General features: G+C 45.1%; 1 protein-coding gene across 3 annotated transcripts; it reads right to left on the bottom strand.

The window, feature by feature from the left end:
• Nucleotides 1-514: 514 nt before the first annotated feature.
• CXCL12 (C-X-C motif chemokine ligand 12) lies at nt 515-19,025 on the bottom strand. Of its 3 annotated transcripts, XM_051801281.1 has the most exons (5): nt 18,867-19,025; nt 13,590-13,707; nt 9,989-10,075; nt 6,409-6,506; nt 515-4,608 (listed from the first exon to the last, which is right to left on the bottom strand). In XM_051801281.1, exons 1-5 carry the CDS (start codon nt 18,925-18,927, stop codon nt 4,577-4,579), a joined length of 396 nt encoding a protein of 131 aa, XP_051657241.1. In that variant the 5' UTR covers nt 18,928-19,025; the 3' UTR covers nt 515-4,576. The 3 variants fall into 3 exon arrangements, with proteins under 3 accessions (XP_051657241.1, XP_051657242.1, XP_051657243.1); XM_051801282.1 differs by lacking the exon at nt 6,409-6,506; XM_051801283.1 differs by lacking the exons at nt 515-4,608; nt 6,409-6,506 and having other exon boundaries at nt 7,726-10,075.
• Between the last annotated feature and the right edge of the window lie 242 nt (nt 19,026-19,267).

Genomic DNA, 19,267 nt, shown 5'->3' with positions numbered 1-19,267 from the left:
CCAGAGCCATTCTTCACCTCCAAACTGAATATTGACCCTGTTGTACCATGGGAAAAGCAGCCCCAAGGACAGTGTTTCTCACATCTGCTCTTTCATCAAATGCATCCCCTGACACCCTTCAGGCTTTTCAGGGAAACCTTTATCCCTTCCTCAGCACAGATGATGATGACGTCCCTGTTGCTGGAGCAAAACCAGCTCACAGTTCTCAGTTCCACTGAAGTCAAAATGCTGCAGGGACAAGTTTGGGGAAAAGGAGTAAAATCAAATTTTGGTTTTCTGTTTAGGGAGCAAATGGTAGTGTTTCCCTTTGAAGATGGCCCATTTCAATCTGCTGGGCTGCTTCTCCCTGCAAGACCCATGGGCCCTTTGCCTCAAGTTCCCTGCAGAGTCTGAGCCATTGGGGCTATATGGAAGTATCCTTGAAACTGGACATTTACTTAAACTATCTCTGAATGTTTTTTCTAAGTGGAACTTGTAGCTGTTTGTATGTGAGGAAAAAAATTAGGAGTAAAAATTTAATTTGGATAGACATTTTTATTATGAAAATTTTAAGTGCATACACATTTATGGGAGAAATTACAACAATATAAATGTTTATTTTCCAAATTTTCTATGAAAGGAGTAATTTCAAAAGCATAATATAGCTCCTCCATAAAAGCTGCCTTAAAGAAACACAAATACAAAACCCTTTTCACATTATTTGGGAAGATATTTCTTTTTGTTTAATAAAAATATAAAGTACAGTATTTACCACATTGTGACAATTCTGACAAAACTGAGTTGTTAAGGAGTGGAAGATGGGAGGTTCATGCAGCCCTTTCATCATGATACATGTTTTCTTCTCTGTGGCCACCAGGGTTTCATCTTTTCAGACAAGGCTTGTCTTGGTGGGATATTGGTAAAGAAAAAAAATCAGATTTTAGGTGATGAGTTCACAAAAAATCCTGGCTACTATAAATCACATCACAAAAAACTACTTGCCAGAGAAAAGGAGGACCCTTCAGAGGCTAGCAAATGGAAAATGGCCACAAAGAATTCTATAGGAACTGCATTTTCAACAGAAAGTGTATATTTAACTTCAAATATAGCCTTCATTGCAAAATAAACAGTCATCATTTCTAAAACACCTTAGTTAAAAATACATCAGAAAGTCACCCTTCATCCTTCCTCAGGCAGAATTCAGATAACATATTCATACATACAAGTATAAAGCTAGTATAAATAAAAAATTTACACAGCAATAAATACCATCTAGTCTTAAAAAATAATCCAACCTTGGGATTTGACAGCTGCACGTTGAAAATACCCACATGATGATTTCACATTTATGGAAGCTGCTTTTTTAGCACAGTTCAGTGCCATCTCTTTTCCATCCTCTTCACATGTGGTCCCTATCTCATTCCCATCTCCTCACGCTTCCTTTCCCTGATTCTGTCTTTGGTCAACAGTTAAAGGCAGAAAGGAAAACCAAGTTCTCTCCCCAAACCAGACTCTGCTAGTGCTGTTTCTCAGCCTGCTCCAGTCATGGTGCAGGGAAGGAATGACATGTGGTGCACTGGGGCAGCCCAGTAACTGATTTCTCCAGTGTGAAGGGCATGGCTGTTCTTCCCAATGCAAATAATGTCAGGCACAGAGCAAAGCTTCCCACTCAAGGTTGAATTTTGGTCTAAAGTAAGAGAAAGCTTTTAGTAGATTCTCATTTAAGTCTCTGGCCAGGTCTGTGCCATGTCTGCATTCACGCTGTGCTCAACCTCACCCAGGTGAGAGAGGGACATGGTGCTGGCCCCCAAGAGCCAGCCCCACGCCCTGAGTGGTCTCAGCTATGTAAGTAGTGAAGTGTCACCAGCACAGAGGTGTCAGGGCCCAGGTCACTGTGTGAGTCTCAAGAAATGTCAGGGGCAGATGGCCCACAAGGCACCCAGACAATCATCACCTGGCTGTAAATGTTTCCCAGTCTTGCATGGAGTGCCTTTCCTTCCTGCTGCTACTCATGCACTTCTCCCAGGAGCTAATGCCCTTCATTTAGCACAGTCTACCCCTGCAGCACTCACTGGTTTGCACCCAGAAGAGAAGGTTGACAGGTGACCCCCTTTCCTGGTGTATCTCCTCTACCTGGCTACACTGTCCAGAGCTGGGACCCTGGGGTTTGGCTGGGGTGCTTCAGCACTGCCCATCTCAATGCTCCTGTCAAAGCAGTCTGTTTGCCCAGGCTGTAATGTGGGGTTGGCATGTTCCCAGGGACCCTTCCCTGACGGTGCTGACCCCAGATGCACTCCCTGTTAACAAGGACTGCAGCAGAGCGCTGGCAAAGCTGTACAGTCACATCTACCCACTCATCTTCTCACCAGAAAGCCAATGTTTCCCCCAGAAAAAAGTGGTAATGGTCCCTATTATCATTAGCAAGATATGCTGCTAAATCAAAATCAGAGAATTATTTAAGTCTCCATTTACTCCAATGGGAATGAATCAGACCTCAAGCTGTCCTTTGATAGGAATTATGTGTGAAGAATGCACCTTCCTGGCTGAGAAGTTCTGTGTCTATGTCAAAACCAAGATTCTTGCACACTTTCCCTGCAGTCATTCTTGGCTGTGACACACACAAGTCTGTCTCTCACAAACCACTAGCAATTGCAGGTGCATATGTGGGACAGGAGATGGACCCTATGATATAAAGTATAGTTCCAGGGAGGATACTAGAAACTCTGGTTTTCTCATAAAATTTCTTTCTGTCTTTAGCCTTTAAAGAGAGGATCTGATCCTACTCATACTAAATCAACACTCCAATTCTCGTCAAATACAGTGGTACCAGACCTTTCAAAACAGAGACAAAAATACTTAAGCACCAGGTTGGTATGATGACAAGAGAAGGAATGTCAAAATCACACACACAAACATTTTAGGCACAGCAGTTGGTTTCTGCTTTAAAGCAAATGAGGTGATGTGGTCCCAGCTGAAGGACTCTCTGCAATAGCCCTGTTTTGCAGAGAGGAAGATACAAGATTTTTACCTGAATCCACATGGAAATAAGGTAGTCCCTGGCTAGCCAAAGTGACGCTTTGGCATTAAAGATGCCTACCACAAAAAAGGAGTGCCTAGTGAAACACTCCTTTGTGTTCACAGGGAAGACGGAAGATTCCTTTTGAAGCAACCAGCTCACTAAAAAAGACAATCTTACAACATTTTTTGTTTACAATACAGACAGATACACACAAACACAAGCATTGTGCTGCACTAATGTGCTTCCCCCCAGATCCCAGTGCACACCATAACATCATTATCAGTGCTGCAGGTATCTTTCCATACACTATATAACAGATATTGTGTATACAGGCAGGAATCAGGAAAAAGAAACTTCTGGCTTAGAGAGGGGATTGGTGCAAGGAGTGGTGCCTGTCCCCAGCTGTACTTTGCAAAGGAAATTCCAGAGGTTATTCTGTTCACCAGCAAATGAGGCCACGACTGGTGGTGAACAGTGAGTGTTGGCCTTCATTTCCACACCCAAGAAATACCACTCCTTCCAAAAACTGGACAGACCCTCTCTTGCCCCAGGCATCTCTTTTTTTCCAAAGATACATCCAGATATCCTCTTCTGCGAATCTCCAGAGCAGTCAAAGATGTGACTGCCCTCAGGGAGGTGTGACTGTTCAGCAGCAGACCTACAGCATCATTGGTGAAGGGTGAATGCATCTCAGCCAACTTCAGTGCAAAGCCAGCCAGGCAAGCTGAAGTCACCTCCTGTGGATGGGTGGGAAGAGATACCTGGTGCATGTCAGCATATCTGACTTCTCCGGTGACTTGCAACATGGTCGTGTGCTTAGAGCTTTAATAACCCATTCCTTCTTTTTTTGCTAAATTTGTCATCAGAAACACAGGAACATAGGAAATGCCAGATGACATCAGATTGCTCCTAACACACACAACTACTACAAACCAAGTACTAGCACCTTGCAATACCAAACGTGCATTGGCTCAGCTGCTCACAGCTGTGACCAAAGTTTCTGATCTTCAGAGAAGGGTTTTAGCCTTGCAGCCCTGAGTTTAATCCCTCACCCCAAATGCCACCCAGGGTAATGCTGTCTACTTTTATCTGATGCTTTTTTAGCCTTCCTATGTTCTTGGTCTCTATGACTTCTGGAGGCAAGGAGTTCCTCCACTACTTACACACAACATCATTGCACTGTACAGTTCATGTCCTTCTCGGTTTAAAACTCCAGGAGACTTGCATGAACCAAAAGAAAGTTAAATAAAGCAGGACCTCTACATAACAAAGGTAATAAAATATTATATAACATAGGGTTAGTTTAAATTGGTATCTGCCCCCAGTGCTAGGTAATAAACCAACCTGTAAAAAACATATTTTTTTTCAAATAGTTACATCTTAACTACATAAAAATAGCACTGTGAAAGCAAGTCAATTTGTGCAAGGGGGGGGAAAAACCCAAATGAGAAAAAAAAAAACCCTTTGGAAATGTGTGAAGCGTTGCTTTTGTGCTGCATGATAACAGTAAAATGTATTCATTCCCTAATACTGGTTATCTGCTCTCTGGGTCCTACAGTAAGAAATCCTGTAGACGGCTTACAATGCTTGCCTCTTACATCTTGAACCTCCTGTTGATGAAGAACAGAGTGAAAGACTATTAAGGTTTATTTCAGTTGCAAGAGCTTTGATATCAGGCCTAGTCAAACAGCAAATCTGTGTTTGGACTAACGCAAAGGCATTTCTTTTGTAGCCCCTCCAACTAGTATTTGCTGAACATTTTGGGAGAAGTTCTCCACAAAGAGCTACTGGGACTCAACAGGGCAAACCCAGCAAGGGGTGTTATTTTGGGCAGGTTGTGCTCATAACAGTTAGTAAGGTGTTCAGAACTAACATAGGAGGAAGGCTGGCTAGAAAGCTTATTCTGGACTTGAAAGCCAGAGCAGAGAATTATCAGTGGGCAAAGAAACTCAGCAAAAAAAACCAGCAGGGAAAGGAGGGATTAATCATTTGTGAGCAGCCCCAGTAGTGGAGCAAGTGGCACTGGGAATGCCTCCTCTACCTGCCCCTAGCCCACAACTGATGGAGATCACAGGTTGCAGCTCCAGAGAGTGCCAGGTCTCTGTGAGCACTGAAGAACATAGAAGGCAGCCTGTGCTCTGCTCTTGGTGGTGTTTGGCTTCCACCATGAGGTGGCTGGACAGCAGGCACACAGTGTGCTGCCCATCCAGGAGTCATCCCCATGGCCTCCCTGCTCTGGGACTCTCCCTCTGTAAACAGCTGGGGAGCACAGCAGAGCTTGTGGTGACAGCTGCCCAGTGAAGGTGGGGTGACAGGGAGGGCAGGCAGCCACAGGCTGCACAGTAAATGTGAGGCCTGAGGTGCTGAGGTTGGGAGCTCAGGGTGGGATGCACACACATTAAGACTCCCAGTCTCAGTGTGAGCATGGCACCCAGGAGAGTGTGGGTTAGGCAAGTTGTACAAGTGTCTTGTGCACTCAGAACAAGGAGCCAGTTTGTATCGGTGGCCTCCAGGTTTTCTGTGAAGTGACCCCTACTCCTGCTCCAGGCTGATCAACCTTTTGCAATCTAGATGAGGTCACTAAGGCTGAGTTACAAGTGTCAGAGGGTAAACACCAGGTATTCAAAAACTCTGATGTCCCAATGTGTCTTGTCAAACATCCCTTTCAATGTCTGCTGGACAACTAAGTCTGTGTGACCACAGTCAGAGACTGTTGTGGCTACTCCTAGTAAAAGTAGTCTCAGAAACTCATCCGGGTACAAAAAGGATGAGTAAGCCATGAGGAAAATTTTCCTCTTTGAAGATATCTTTTCCAACATCCCACAGCAGTAACCCTACTTCTTTTGGTGCATAAAGGCAGGACAAACCACTTTGGTGAGATAATGAAAACAACTGGGACATCCAGAGCACTGGTATATATAATACCATTCTCTGGGACTTGTCTAGCATCTCCCATAGGAAAGGCATCAACCCATGCACCAAATCATGTTGTCACCACGTGGTGCTGCTTTTGTCATTAAAAAACACCAGTAGCAAATTCATAGCTATTATTTATATTTAAACTCTGTCAGTTTGATACTGGACCTAAAAGAAACAGAGCTCCCAAACCTTTACCCTGTTTTTGACTTTGACTTTTCAGTGTTATTTTGGCCTCTTTGTGTGTCCATTTTCCCATTGTAAAATGGGAAAATTTTCCCACATCTGTTGTGGTTAAAATTTCCCCTTGTTTTTCAGTTTTATCTATATAATATTCCTTTGCAGGAGGGGTGGAGATGTTATTGTCAACAAATATAAGGGGAAATGGAGGTCTGGATAAGCTAATATATTTGCCCAAGATCCCATATGATGGTCAATGGAAGAGCAGGGATTTGAACCTGAAGTATCCCAGCTCAGAAACTAATGCTTCCTACCATTCTTTCTCCCTGGAGACTTTAGTGATGTTGCACGGGAAGGGCAGAGGGGGCCCCGTTTCTTCTGTTGCTTTTTTTTATGAGTGCGATGACGTGGTCTAAATTAAAAGAAAAATACAAAAAAGACTGCCATAAATTATCCATATACAAAGGCCTTATTCACATTTATCCTATGGTCCTTTCGTATCTTGCTGACAGGGTGCAAATGATGATAATATCCCCTTTCATATACCCTCTGCCTCATAGGAATGCTAGGCAAATGAAAGTGCTCTGGTGGCAGGACATTTGAAAACTCTAAGGCCAGAACAACCCTTTCACCCAAAATGCCTAACCCTCCCCAAATGCATCAGCAAGAACCAATGGCTACTCTAAGGAGATTTGTGGGCATTCAGTACCTTAAAACAAGGCTATAAAGACAGTCACCTACATTGTCCCCCTCCGTGTGGGGCCTTCACCCCACACACACTTGGTGGAGTTCTGGGAGGTTGTTGTTCTGGCATCTTGGACTTCAGCCCTTATTTACAAATGAGGTCAGAAATTAGGGAGAGCTGCCACACTGGGATTTACCAACACAACGCAGCAAGGCAGCAGTACTGAGAGTTTCCATTCCTTTCTCCCAGCAAAGGTTTTTCCAATGTGACTTTATTATCTTCTCCAAATCCATCAGCTCTCTTCTCTGTGCCTACAGTAGTGGCTGAGTTTAATGGATTCCAGCATCTTGGACTGAGGGAAGTTCTGCAGTGGGACTATATTAACATGACAGTGGACAAGATGGTCTCTGTATATTTTGGGCTCTGTAAACTCTGTAAGGACCTGATTTTGCATTATCCTTTTACAAAAGGAGAAGGGAAAGGGAGTCAATGTACTGAAATGATGACTAGGATTGCCTGGAAGTGATAGAGGATTTGTTAGCTATTTCAAGAAAGGACTGATTTGCCCCTTGTCTATAAAATGAATGAATGTTGAATGATGTTGGCCACAGCAGCTGTTCAATGATTTTTAAAGCCAGTTAAGGAATTTGAATTCTTGACAGCCTGAATGTATTTTACTGATGTCTCATGAGTGTGTATATTACATGGAGATGTGATGAATATAAAGCAATAATAAAGCCTAAGCAGAATTAGTGAGCAAAATAATTCCCTACTAGAAACTATCTCTGGTTTCACAATTAATTTTATTGGATTACTATTCTAGGAACTTTTCCTTGCTCTTAGCTTCAGATTATAACACTGAAGATATTCTCATATTGAAGTGATGGTATAGATTAGGATGTCTTCACAGTTTGGATTCTACTTAAACAATTACAAGAGCCCTTTCTACAAAACGTATTGATTTTATTCCAGAAAAATAAATTCCCATGTACAATTGGGTTTTCATAACATGAAACAATTAGCCATTTTATTGCTAGTGCATATAGGGTAATGTCACATTTAATACAATTTCAGTACAAGTGAAAAAATATAATATATGGCTGATTGAAACTGATAGCTACATTAACATTTATAGATCTATATAGATTCATTTTACAAGCTGTTAGTAGTTTAGAGGGATATCGGTGTTTTAAACTACCAACATTCATATGGCTCCAATTCAAATATATGAATTATTTGATGCGCTATAAATATATTCCAAAGTACGTTTCAGAAGAAGTCAAAGCTGTGCACTAAAATATATCGAAAACATGCCTTGTGAAAATGCTACAGACAGAGCCCTGACTGTCTGTGGAGCATGAAAATGCCACTGGTGCTAGCATTACTAGTTGGAAAATGAAAACAATGCAATGATTACAGGATTAGGTGATGGAGATATATGTTTTCTGTCATTTCATAGAGCTGGGACCAAATTCTCTTTTGTTACTCAGTGTAAACCAGGATGAAATACACCAAATTAGCAGAATTGCATTAGGTAAACAAAACCCAGAATCTGGCTGGAGATCAGGCAGACTCATTGGTTTCAGCAGAGCTGGCCCCACAACTTCACTAGTGGAAGTGAGAGCAGATCGTGTTCCAGCTGAGTTGTTCCCCTAAGTCAGACAGGCACACAATCACATTTGCCCAACCCTACACATTTCTAAAGTGCCTCCTAAGTTTCAGGTTGGGGATGACAGCAAACAGAAGCTCAAGCAGGAGCTTGAGGACTTTCCCAACTTGTAAAACAGAGTAGCTCAAGTCCCTAGGATGGTCAGCATGAGCCACATCCTACTCTTAGGTTCAGTTGTATCTAAACCCAAAGCCATCCTGGCAATATTCACCTGGATTACTTCTACAGAGAATTTGTCCAAAGGACAAAAGGGCTGAGTGGTGGCAGCATAGAAGGCACTGAGCATTGGATGAGATGGGAAGAGCTGTCAGGGCTGGAATCACAGTTATCTGGCTTCTTTCCTTCTTCCTCCTCACTCTTGGCCCCAGTGTGCTGATTAAAGGGACACATGGAAGGATCTCTCTAATTCTAGTAGTGTTTTTCCCCCTTGTTTATTGTAAGAACACAGGGGGGGAGGACAACAAAGAATTTTATTTTTTTTTAACTCTACCCCTTGTTTGGCAGATGCATTTACAAAGCAAACAGTGGAGGGCATTCAGCTACCTGTGCCTCACATCTGCCCTAGGGCCATACCTTCCCAAATAATGCATTGCTTTTGCAAATTACTGGATTCCAGCCCTGCCTTCACCCCACAGATGCAGGGGGGACAAGGTTTAGCAGGGTTACAGCGCAGTTACTGAGGGGTGGGAATGTGGTGGGCAAGGGTGAGAGGGATACCGAGTGCACAGGTAGGCTTGCTGGCCAAAATGTTGCTGCTGAATCAACAGCAGCCCTGCTAGATTAAGAGCAAGGAAATGCTTTGTACCATCACCTGTCTCATCTTCTAAACCTGGAAGGCTGGAGCCCTCCCCTGCAGCTCAACACGGAAATTTGCTCTGTGCTGCTCTTTCTTTCTTGATGTAAAATTGAACAGATATGGACTGAGTCCACCTCAAAGTAGACATGATCAACCACTTTCCACTTTCAAGGGTAATAAAAACAGATTTAAAGAGTCTGAATTTGCCAGGTTTGGCTGGTTTGCCTCTGGCCTTATGGGAAAGCCTTATTCGTGTCAGCACATCTCGCCTCGGCCGACATTATTAGCACTCCACACTGGCCAGCAGAGAGACAATTTTTAGTGCCCTAGGCCTCAGCTGCCTGTGCAACCAGAGTCCTGGTATAACATGGAGAAGGGGCTCCAAAGACACTGGAACGATATAGATTCTGAAGGAATTGTAGTTTGGCTTGGGGAGGAGGGGGCATAAAGGAAGAATTTTCCTTGGGAGAACGGCTTTTTTTTAAAAAGAGGATGAGTTTGGGACCCCAGAACATATTCATTGGCATTGATTTTGCCTCAAATCCTGGCAAAATTCTTAGTTTAACATCTAGGATATACTAGAAGCTGTTGTTTTAATACAAATTAGGTCAATTCCAAACCCTTCTTCAAAACAATATCTGATTCCACAAGTACTTTGTCCACACGGTAAAAGCCAGCCCTTAATGTTCTACCCTTTAATAACTCTGGATGTTAGCTGTTAAGTCCATTTGTGTCTTGCCTTACTTGTTTAAAGCCTTCTCCAGATATTCCTGGATCCACTTTAACTTGGGATCAATGCATACTTGCTTGCTGTTGCTCTTGAGCCTTGCACTGCCAAAGAAGAAAAGTCAGAGTGAGTCTGATTGCAACACTCCTCAGCCCACATCCACCACCCATCCCTGGGTGCCTTATTTTCCTTGGGTGCCAGTGCTGCTCTCGGTTAACCCACCCTCAAGATACCTTTTATAAATATCACTGTTTTGGAAGCACTGGTACCACCTGTCTCCTTCGATGCTGACTCTTGTGGTCTCTAGTGGGAATCATGCGAGAGTGGGACAAATACAGAATTTGAATGTAAGATTTCCAATTCATATCTGGGCTGTCCAGTGCCAGCAACAGGAAAAATTTCATTTGGAAATACTGACATGGTAAATTTAGGTAATTTTTGTAAGGAATTGATTAAGAACAGCTTTCAGACTCAACCCAAAACTGAAGTTTCACAGGTTTTGAGGACAGACATAAAACCATACTTCTTGAATTTTCTGAAAGAAAGGGTCTGGTCACCTGTTAGCTTTTTGTATTACACTAAGACTGAACTAACAGGTTGCAATCAGGAAGACAACTGTAAGTATCATAGTGCCAGAGGCAGGTTTCCCCTCATGTATTCACTCAGCACTAGAAACAAAGGCAAAAACTTCCTGAGGGGGTTCTCCTGGATGTCCAAGCTGCACTACCCACACCAGACTGTTTAGCTAATTTGAATTCAGCCTTGAATTTGTGCTTATCTGCACCTTTCATTCAGAAGCAGGACAAATAGCTTTTCACCAGCAGGTCTTGCCCTCCAGGGATCTCAGGGCCTCTTGAGTGTTGTTATCTCCCGCCTTCCCTGCAGCACCCTGCCTCTGCCCCAGCTGCTCAAAAATTTCCCCTTTAAACAGCCTGCCTGCCATGGAAAAGTGCAAAGAACAGCAATTTTATGGAAATGCCCATACGAATAAGTTCAGTACTTGTTTAAACATTTTTCTGGATGGGAGCCAAAATGTTCCTCACTTTATAAAATGAAATCTGCAGAATATAAAACTATGGCATAAGAAATAACAGGTCAAAAAGGCTCCTTGGTCTGAAGTTATGCAACAACACAGTTGTAATATAAACACATCGAAGATCCGTTTTGCAATCCCTGCGCCAATAAAGAGATGAATGGGCTTAATTCATATTTCCCTTACAGCAGTGCCAAGCTGGAGCATTTCCAGTGAAGTGATACCAACAGAGTGCAAGAATGGATTTGCTGATGTTAGCAATGCCTGGGAATTCTTGGCCTCACAGGACACAGAATCAAAAGCACACGTAACCAGTCTCCAGCCACACACAACACAATTCCTCTCACCTAATATTACCTCTCACCTAATATTAAGACATTGACTTCTTTAGACATTTATTTCTGAGCCTGTCAGCCCCTGCTCCCTGTGCAGTCACAGAAGAGATGTAGGCACTGTATGGAGTGTTTAACTTGGACTGGTTTAGGTGTCTACTTAATGCAATTAATTGCATGCTAAAAATGCTTATTTCCCTGCACTGAAAAGCAAGGAATTTAGTGTGGGCTTTGTAGAAGTACACATTGACAGAGGAGTTCCTTGGATTTGGAGAGATAACTTCCAATAGAATGAAAGGCAAAAGCCTGCTCTTAAGACTTTTTTTCAGGTACAATTCCCCTCAACCAAAACGGAAAATGTATTTGTGCAAAAAACAAAACAAACAAACAAACAAAAACAAAAAATCACAGAAAAACAAACAAACAAACAAAAAAACACAAAACAACAAAAAACCCACAGAAACACAAACAAAAAAAAACAAAAACAAACAAACAAAAACTCCCCAAACAAAAACAAAACAAAACAACCAAAACCAAACCACAAAATATTTCCTGGCAACTATATGTGTCACTTAGATTCATTCTCTATTCCTGAAAACAGTAGCTTTTTATTTATTTACTGTATAATGCTTAAAACCATCAAGATGAGAAATTCATATGTTAGTTTTGATTATACTTTACCCCCTGTTTTGATAAAGACCTAGTTCAAACTCATGATGTTTCAAGAGTATTTGGAGGGAGGTTTTCAAGTACCTTACTTTTTAAAGTAACAAAAAGATGGTAAACTACAGGTTCATGTGTTCTCTGTACCACAGACAAACACATTTGGGGCAGGAACGGACAAGAACATGAGATGTTTCTGTTTCTGTATTTTGTGCTCTTATCTATCTTTATTGACTATAATCCTACATTAATTAGGAGATAAGTATATACTCTATCCTCTCTTAAATGCTGTAATTTTCTTGAAATTACTCCAAAAAATTCAAAGTCCTCTACGAAGCCTTAGCACTGGGACCCTTATGACATCCACTGACAGTCCCAGAGCACAAATCCATGCACTCTTGCATTTTGGATGCTTGCCTCCAAAATTGTTTATAGGTAGAGATTGGAGTTTGTCACAGTTGGTTTTGCCATTTCTGTGAAAGGAAATTATTTCTCAGCTGAGGCTTACATTTTTCTCACTGTCCTCCACCAAATCCTAAGGCAGAAACACACATGATAAAATGTGTATGATATACCCAGAGTGGTTTAAAACAGAAAAAAAATCATAAATAAAAACTGTTTCATGAATGGATACACACTCATACACATTCCTGAGATATCTGATGCAAACCACACCAGTTTTCTGAGTGAAGAAATGTTTTGGATGACAAGAACGGATTTTTACAGCATTTGAGTGGCAAGAGAAAGGGCTCAACACATGGGTCAAAGACTGCACTAGTAATGGGACTGCACAGACACCAAATCTAGTCACTGACACCCTCTTACAGAGATCAAGAGAAGTTGATAGTAGTAAGGCTCTCATGCAATGAAAAGATGAATGTTATTTCTCTTCTTCTGAAGATTTTGAATTCTGGGAGGGGAGAAAGGGGGTCACCCATGAACCAAAAAACCTTTCCTAAAACACACATACACACACACACACACACGAATCTACAAAAACAAACAGAAAACCCCCCATTTTTCCTGAAAACCAGGGTTTCTTTTTCAGCAAAAATGAAGAGGTTATTTTCCATTGGGAAGCCATAATTTCTGTCCAGCTTGAATTTACTGAGACAGTCACTGTTAAGTGTTCCTAGATCAGGCCATCACATGTTTAGAGTCTGTACCTCCTGTGGAGGATACATGAAATACAGGAATTCCTTCTGCTTGTTTAGCTCCACTCTATGGTGAAGTGAAAAATTAGAAGACTCAGACCCCACTGTAAAGTCTTTACCCCAAGGTGTGAAGCTCCACATTGAAGGCAATGGACAGCCTGTCTGACATTGCTGCTCACACACCCACGGGGGAACAGGACATGGGATCACAGAGTCACAGGGAAATCACAGAGGTAGAACACAGCTGAGAAACATCCAGCTGGGCTCCTTTATGTGGGGTAAAGCAGAGTTCAGCTGTATCTGACATATAGGGTGAAGAGATGAATTCGGAATCATGGGATGAGACAGACTGAAACACAACTACCAGAGCAGGCACCAGCTCTGTGACTCTTCTTTTTGACACCCGAGATTTGCACCCAGATGAAAAAAGACTTACACAATCTGAAGTGAGCAGTTAGGTGTGGAGAGGATTTTGAGGTGCTTAATGTTGGCTCTTGCCACGTTGCTCTCGTAGAATCGACAGGGACATCGGTAAGTCAGGCTGACGGGTTTCTCTGCGAGACAAAGGGAGGGAAAGGACACGTTACTCCCTCTTGCTCCCGGTCAGCAGCACAGATACACAGAACAGGGCCAACAGAAAGGAACTCCCTCCAAATATGCAGGTGAAAAAACAGCAGTAGAAAAGCTGTAACTTTGGGAGAGCATTTGCTCACAGCTCAGAGCACAATCCCTTTAGCCCGGTGTCCAGCCTTTCAATAACAGTGTGTGGGATTTTGAAAGACAAAAGAAGCGGGAAAGAAAATGAAGATAAGTAAAGTAGAAGAGATTAGAATAAGGAGCCGCTCCATTGTGCAGGGATGCTCCTGGTAATTAGACAAGATAAAGGCCAAAAGAGGGGGCACTTGTCCTCAGTGTTGTTCTACTCAAACGATTTTGACCCGAGGCCAAATTAGAAGGTAGCCAGAAGAAAGCGATGAATTCCAAAGAGTTCAGATCAAAACGATCGGCTCAGGTGCAGGCTTTTCACAGAGGACTTACTGGCTACAGAAAAACCCCGGTTTTGCAGGCGTTCCCAGGGCCCAGCTGACCTTTCCTCACTGCTGCCAGCTCTGACTCCCAGCCGAGGTACAGGCACAAGAAGGTGAGGCTCAGAGATGTGAGATCCAAGCGGTTTTACAGAAGAGATTTTGAGTCTTTTGAATTTTCAGCCTGTGGCTAAATAACGGCAATCGAGGAGACAGTTATCAGGCAGGGTGCCCTAAATACACTATTCAGGGGCCACCGGACTGGAGGAGAGTTCTGTCACTGGCATCATTAGGGACAGAATTAGGTTTAACGCCCTAGGCTAAAAATCAGCCATGTATATGCATGCATATACATGAGAAAACCAGCCTGGAGCCCACTACAGCCTCTGCTACCCGATTTGTCCATGGGAGAACTTGATTACTGGCAACATGTGCATCAAGTGCACATGAGTAAGGTACTCTAAGTTTCAAAGCTCCAAGTGCAATAAAATACAAACACAGAAGTTTTGCCTGGAAGTCTAGGAGGAGATGCCTAAGATTTTAAACAATTTCCCAGTGGAGCAGTTTTCAGTCTCTGGGAGGAATTAAATTCATATACCTAACCCTGGAGGTCTGGCTCATGCTGTAGATGGTCAGATCTATATCTGACAGGGTTTGAGATACCACATGGCAATCTGGGGCCCTGTTTGTTTAGCCACACAGGATTATTTGCAGCATCCAAATCCAGTTCCCTTAAAGGCAGATGGGGAGCTAAGGCTTGGAATATCTAAACAGCTGTCTAGGAAGGTGAGAAAAGAGACAGCTTTCAAAGGGTAACTGATCTACATATATCGCACACTTATCAATGCCTGTCTCTAGCACACATAACCATAGACAACAGGGTGAAATTTTCTTGTCCTCAGGAGGGAAACCTTTTTTCCAAGTGCCTCTACCAAGCGATAAACCAGAATCAGATGCCATATGAGTGAAATTAATCGGTGGGAGTAGAGCTCCTCTAGATTCACACCAGAATCTGGGTTAAGAAAATTGAAGGACTTTTCTATCAGTGATCCCATCTAGGAGTTAATAAAAGGGAGGAGAAGCTCCCATCTGCAGGAGGAGGAGGAAGGAGGGCTACAGGGTGAACCTCGAGAACATGCCTTAGACTGGCTAGTGCTAATGTGAAAGGGAGTGAGGAAGGCACTAGGATCTTCCACTGCAAATCTGTGCCTGATAGCTACACATCTGTGAGCTTGTACTGGAAAGGGAGGCTGAACAATACAGTCATACAACACCACTCAGCACAGCTGCAGTGACACTGCCTCTGCAAGCTTGTACCAACTAAGTTTAAGCAAGCTTTAACCTAAACAACATGCAAGAGATGAACTGTTCAGATCTATGATTTGATAATGTAATCCTGTCCTCTCTGAGACTCGAGGCGGTATTTTCAATCCCATACCACTTGAAATCAGGAGCAGAGAAAGTTTAACCATGACTAACATGTCTGTAAGTCCTATAGTTGTTTCTGGCACAAGAAAAGGCATCCAGCACAGCAAGGAAGAGGAGAAGTTCTAGCATTCAGTGTTCACTGACAAATCCCCCCCAGCACAAGAATCCCTTTGCTTGGTGATGATCAGCAACAGGCACTGAGCACCAGGGAGCATCAGCACAGGCACTGATCAGGTCAGCTCTCTGTACCACTAAGAGGGAACTAGTATCTCCTGCCACTGCCCCTTGGTTCACTGTGCTCTCAAGGCTGAAAAACAGGGAAAACTAGCGCATGTGGCATCTCCCAAGACATGAACCCCTATCTTCCTAAAATAGGAGGGGGAAGGGGCGATCTGGGGGCCATAATTTAGGAAGGAGACATTTCTGGTCTTGCTTTGAGGCTGACAAACACATTCCCTATTTCACTTCAAAATTTGAAACATTGTTCCATGCACATTAGGGCTGGTTAAGTTGATTAATTATTCTACGCATGTCATCATCGTCATCATCATCATCATCATCATCATGGCTAGGCTTCGAGAAGGAAGATTTGGGAAGGACTCTACCCACATTTGCTACAAGAACGACTATCCTAAACATCTACACGTGTACTGCAAGTGTTAATGCTCTGGGAGGTCTCTGATGTCTAACAAACACTGAGCACAAGCTGAAGCCATTCTCACAGTGGGGCAAATTAATATAGTCTGTTAATTGCTCTGTTAGATGAAAACATCGGTTTTCATGCAACTGATGGTACATAAAGCTTTTGAGACCTTTATCTGTCTGGTACATTTAGTTAAAATGGTAGAATACAGTCAAAAGTTACAGAAAAACCAGATGCTAGTCAGACATCTCAATGTCATTCCTTCAGCCTAATTTTACTTAGATGAGAAGAAAAAAAGAACCTCTTTTGACCTCGACTAGAAGAGTTTGAAAGGGTTTTGGGTTTGGGCTTTTCAAAAATAATAAATAGTTTTATTGCTTTCTAACCCAAATTCGAGTTTTGCTGGCTCTGAACACCCACCTTTACTGGTAAATTCTTTCTACAAAGCACACACAAAACCCTCTCACAGAGTGGCGACTTGTCAATGTTGGATGATACCTATTTCACCCCATAGGGATCTTCTTCTGTTCACCCACACTGAAACTGGACAGTAAGGGAAGAAGTGAGTTGCCAGTTCTGCAAAGTTACTGATAGTAACTTGCTGTGTGGGCTAGGAAGCTCTGGATGGTTGAATAGAGAGGGAAGCTATATCCAGGCAAGCAGGCTGGACGTGAACAGACAAAACATTTGATGGAAGCATCATTTTACTTCTGTTTAGTTTAGGATGCATCTGTCATTATCAGGAGATGGATAGTAACTTTTTAAGTCTAGAACAGTTACATTTCCCTGGAAAGCAAAGCTGGGATAGACAGAACTTCACCAGGTGACTAGGAAGAATTCAGAGCTCACCTGCCTTGCAGTACCAGGAAGCCCTGCAAGACCTCATCTGGATCAGGGTTGAGAACACTATACGACATGCAAAGAAATAGGCAAAAAAACTTAACTCTCTTATCGCTGCAAGACGGTGGGGGTCACTGTCCTTACGCTAGTTTCTCTCCAGCTCTTTTCCTTACTCAGGTAGCCATGTCCCCACACGCTTATCCCCTATAAAGATACCCGCTGTCGCTCGCTGCCAGCAAGGCAGTGTAGCCGCGCTAGGAGCGAACCGAGGTGCAGCCGGGTAGCTCTGTGGGTCCCCCAACCCTGAGCCAAGCGCTGCCAGAGGGAAGGAGGAGAGGGAGAGCTCCTGAGCCCCCGGTCCCCTACTCCCAAGCCTCTAGACCTACACTCGCCGGGGTTGGCACTGCCACTCGTGGTCCCCCGGGTCTGCCTTCGCTGCCTGCCGCTCGCCCCCCAGTCTGCAGCCCCAGGGTGGTGGATCTCGGCGAACGAGGACGGGCCGGAGCCCACCTGGGCCGGGCCGGCTCGCTGGACAGTGCCCTCCGTGTTCCACCGGGACGGGGCTGTTGCGGGGACAGTATTATGGAAAGGCATCGGGGAAATATTCGGGAGCAATTAACTCTCTCAGGCTAAACAAAGAGGGCACCGGAGGGCATCCTCGGCCGCCCTGGGTCGGGAACACCCAAGTTTCGGTCGACAGAATGGAAGAATAGGACGTGAGCGAAAGTTTGAAAAAGCGCCTATTATCCAGCCAGCGAGGTTTCGATGAACGGACAAGTGGTGGCAAATCTCTGCCAGGCGAGAAGCCAGACGCAAGAAGAACGTCCGGGAGATGCCTAGAAGTTGCGGGCAGGACCCTCGCCCCTCCACGCGTGGGGAGTGCGGCTGCCCCGCGCGGTCCCCGCTCCCCCGGAGCCCCAGGATACAAGGTTCCCCGCGGGATGCGGGGCAAGAAGCACGGGTTGCCGCGCTCTCCGGGGCTGTCCGAACCCGGCGGCTCCCACGGAGTGCAGCCGGCAAACAAGTCGGGAAGCTGCCGCTGTGGCCGGGCTTCGGGGTAGACACGCGGGGACTGGCGTGGGGCGATCGGGCTGAGACGGCGCTGCGGTGCGGCAAGGATGACTGCGGGGGCCGCTGCCTTCGAGACCAAAAGCAGTGCCGGCCGCCAGCCCGCGACCCCCCAGACCCCTCGTCACTGAAGATCCCTGCGCCCCCCGAAACCTCCCCGTGCACCCGCGCCGGGGGCGCGGTAAATTCCTGCCGAGTGACCGCTTTGGCTCAGCTCTGCATTGATTGAGGGAAGATAGATCACGACAGAGGACAGAAAAGGAATTGAACAACCGCCTGTTTCTAATTTCTTGTAACTTTAAGGGTTGGGTTTTTCCAAAGGGAAAGTCGATATGCATATTTTGCGGCCAAACCACCTCCCTGCAGACCGAGCGCTGCTGAAAGTCTTACCCCAGACGATTTCAATCTGGGGCGAGTTTGGCAGAGAGGACCGCTTTGGCCAGCTTTTTGAAAAAAGCCAGGGAAGGATGGAGGGGAGGGAGGGATGGGAGCCTGCCCGCTTCCAGCTCACCACAGCCATCGCTCGGGCTCGCCAGACGCGCACATCTGTGCCGCGGCCGGAGCCCGAGCCGGGACAGCGGGCCGGCTGCGGGGAGTGTGGGGAAGAGCGGGGATTTCCGCGGGACCATCGCTCCTGGTCGGGCTGCCGGCAGGAGCGATGCCAGCGGCAAGCAGGCGGGAGAGCGGCGCGGCCCCGCAGCTCACTTACCCTCTGAGAGGGAGATGACGGCCAGGGCGAAGGCGAGCAGCGCCAGGGCGCGGAGGTCCATGCTGGAGCGGCTGGCGGACGCGGGCAGGCGCTGGTCTGCTCGTCCCGGCGGTCGCGGCGCTCTGCCGGCGGCCCCACCGCCCCTCCCGCTATAGAGGGGCCGGGACCGCCGGGAGGGGGGAGGGGAGCCAGGGGGAGTAGCTAGTCTATGATTTATTGCCCGTGGCATGTTATTACATCCTTCCTCCGCTAAAAAATGCTTGGAAAGGAACCAAAAGAGCGAGGGCTTCTCGCTCCGCTCCGGCAGCCCCCTCCCCAGACACAGCGCTTTGCCCCCGCAGCCCTGCGCCCCGAGCCCCCCTGGGACTGCAGTGGCAGAGCGCTTCCCGGGGTCCCCCCCG

This window comes from Manacus candei, unplaced genomic scaffold, assembly GCF_025592945.1.
Source record: "Manacus candei isolate 608988 ecotype Guabito, Panama unplaced genomic scaffold, ASM2559294v1 h1tg000050l, whole genome shotgun sequence".
Lineage (NCBI taxonomy): Eukaryota > Metazoa > Chordata > Aves > Passeriformes > Pipridae > Manacus > Manacus candei.
This window is presented reverse-complemented; position numbering and strand designations above follow the sequence as displayed.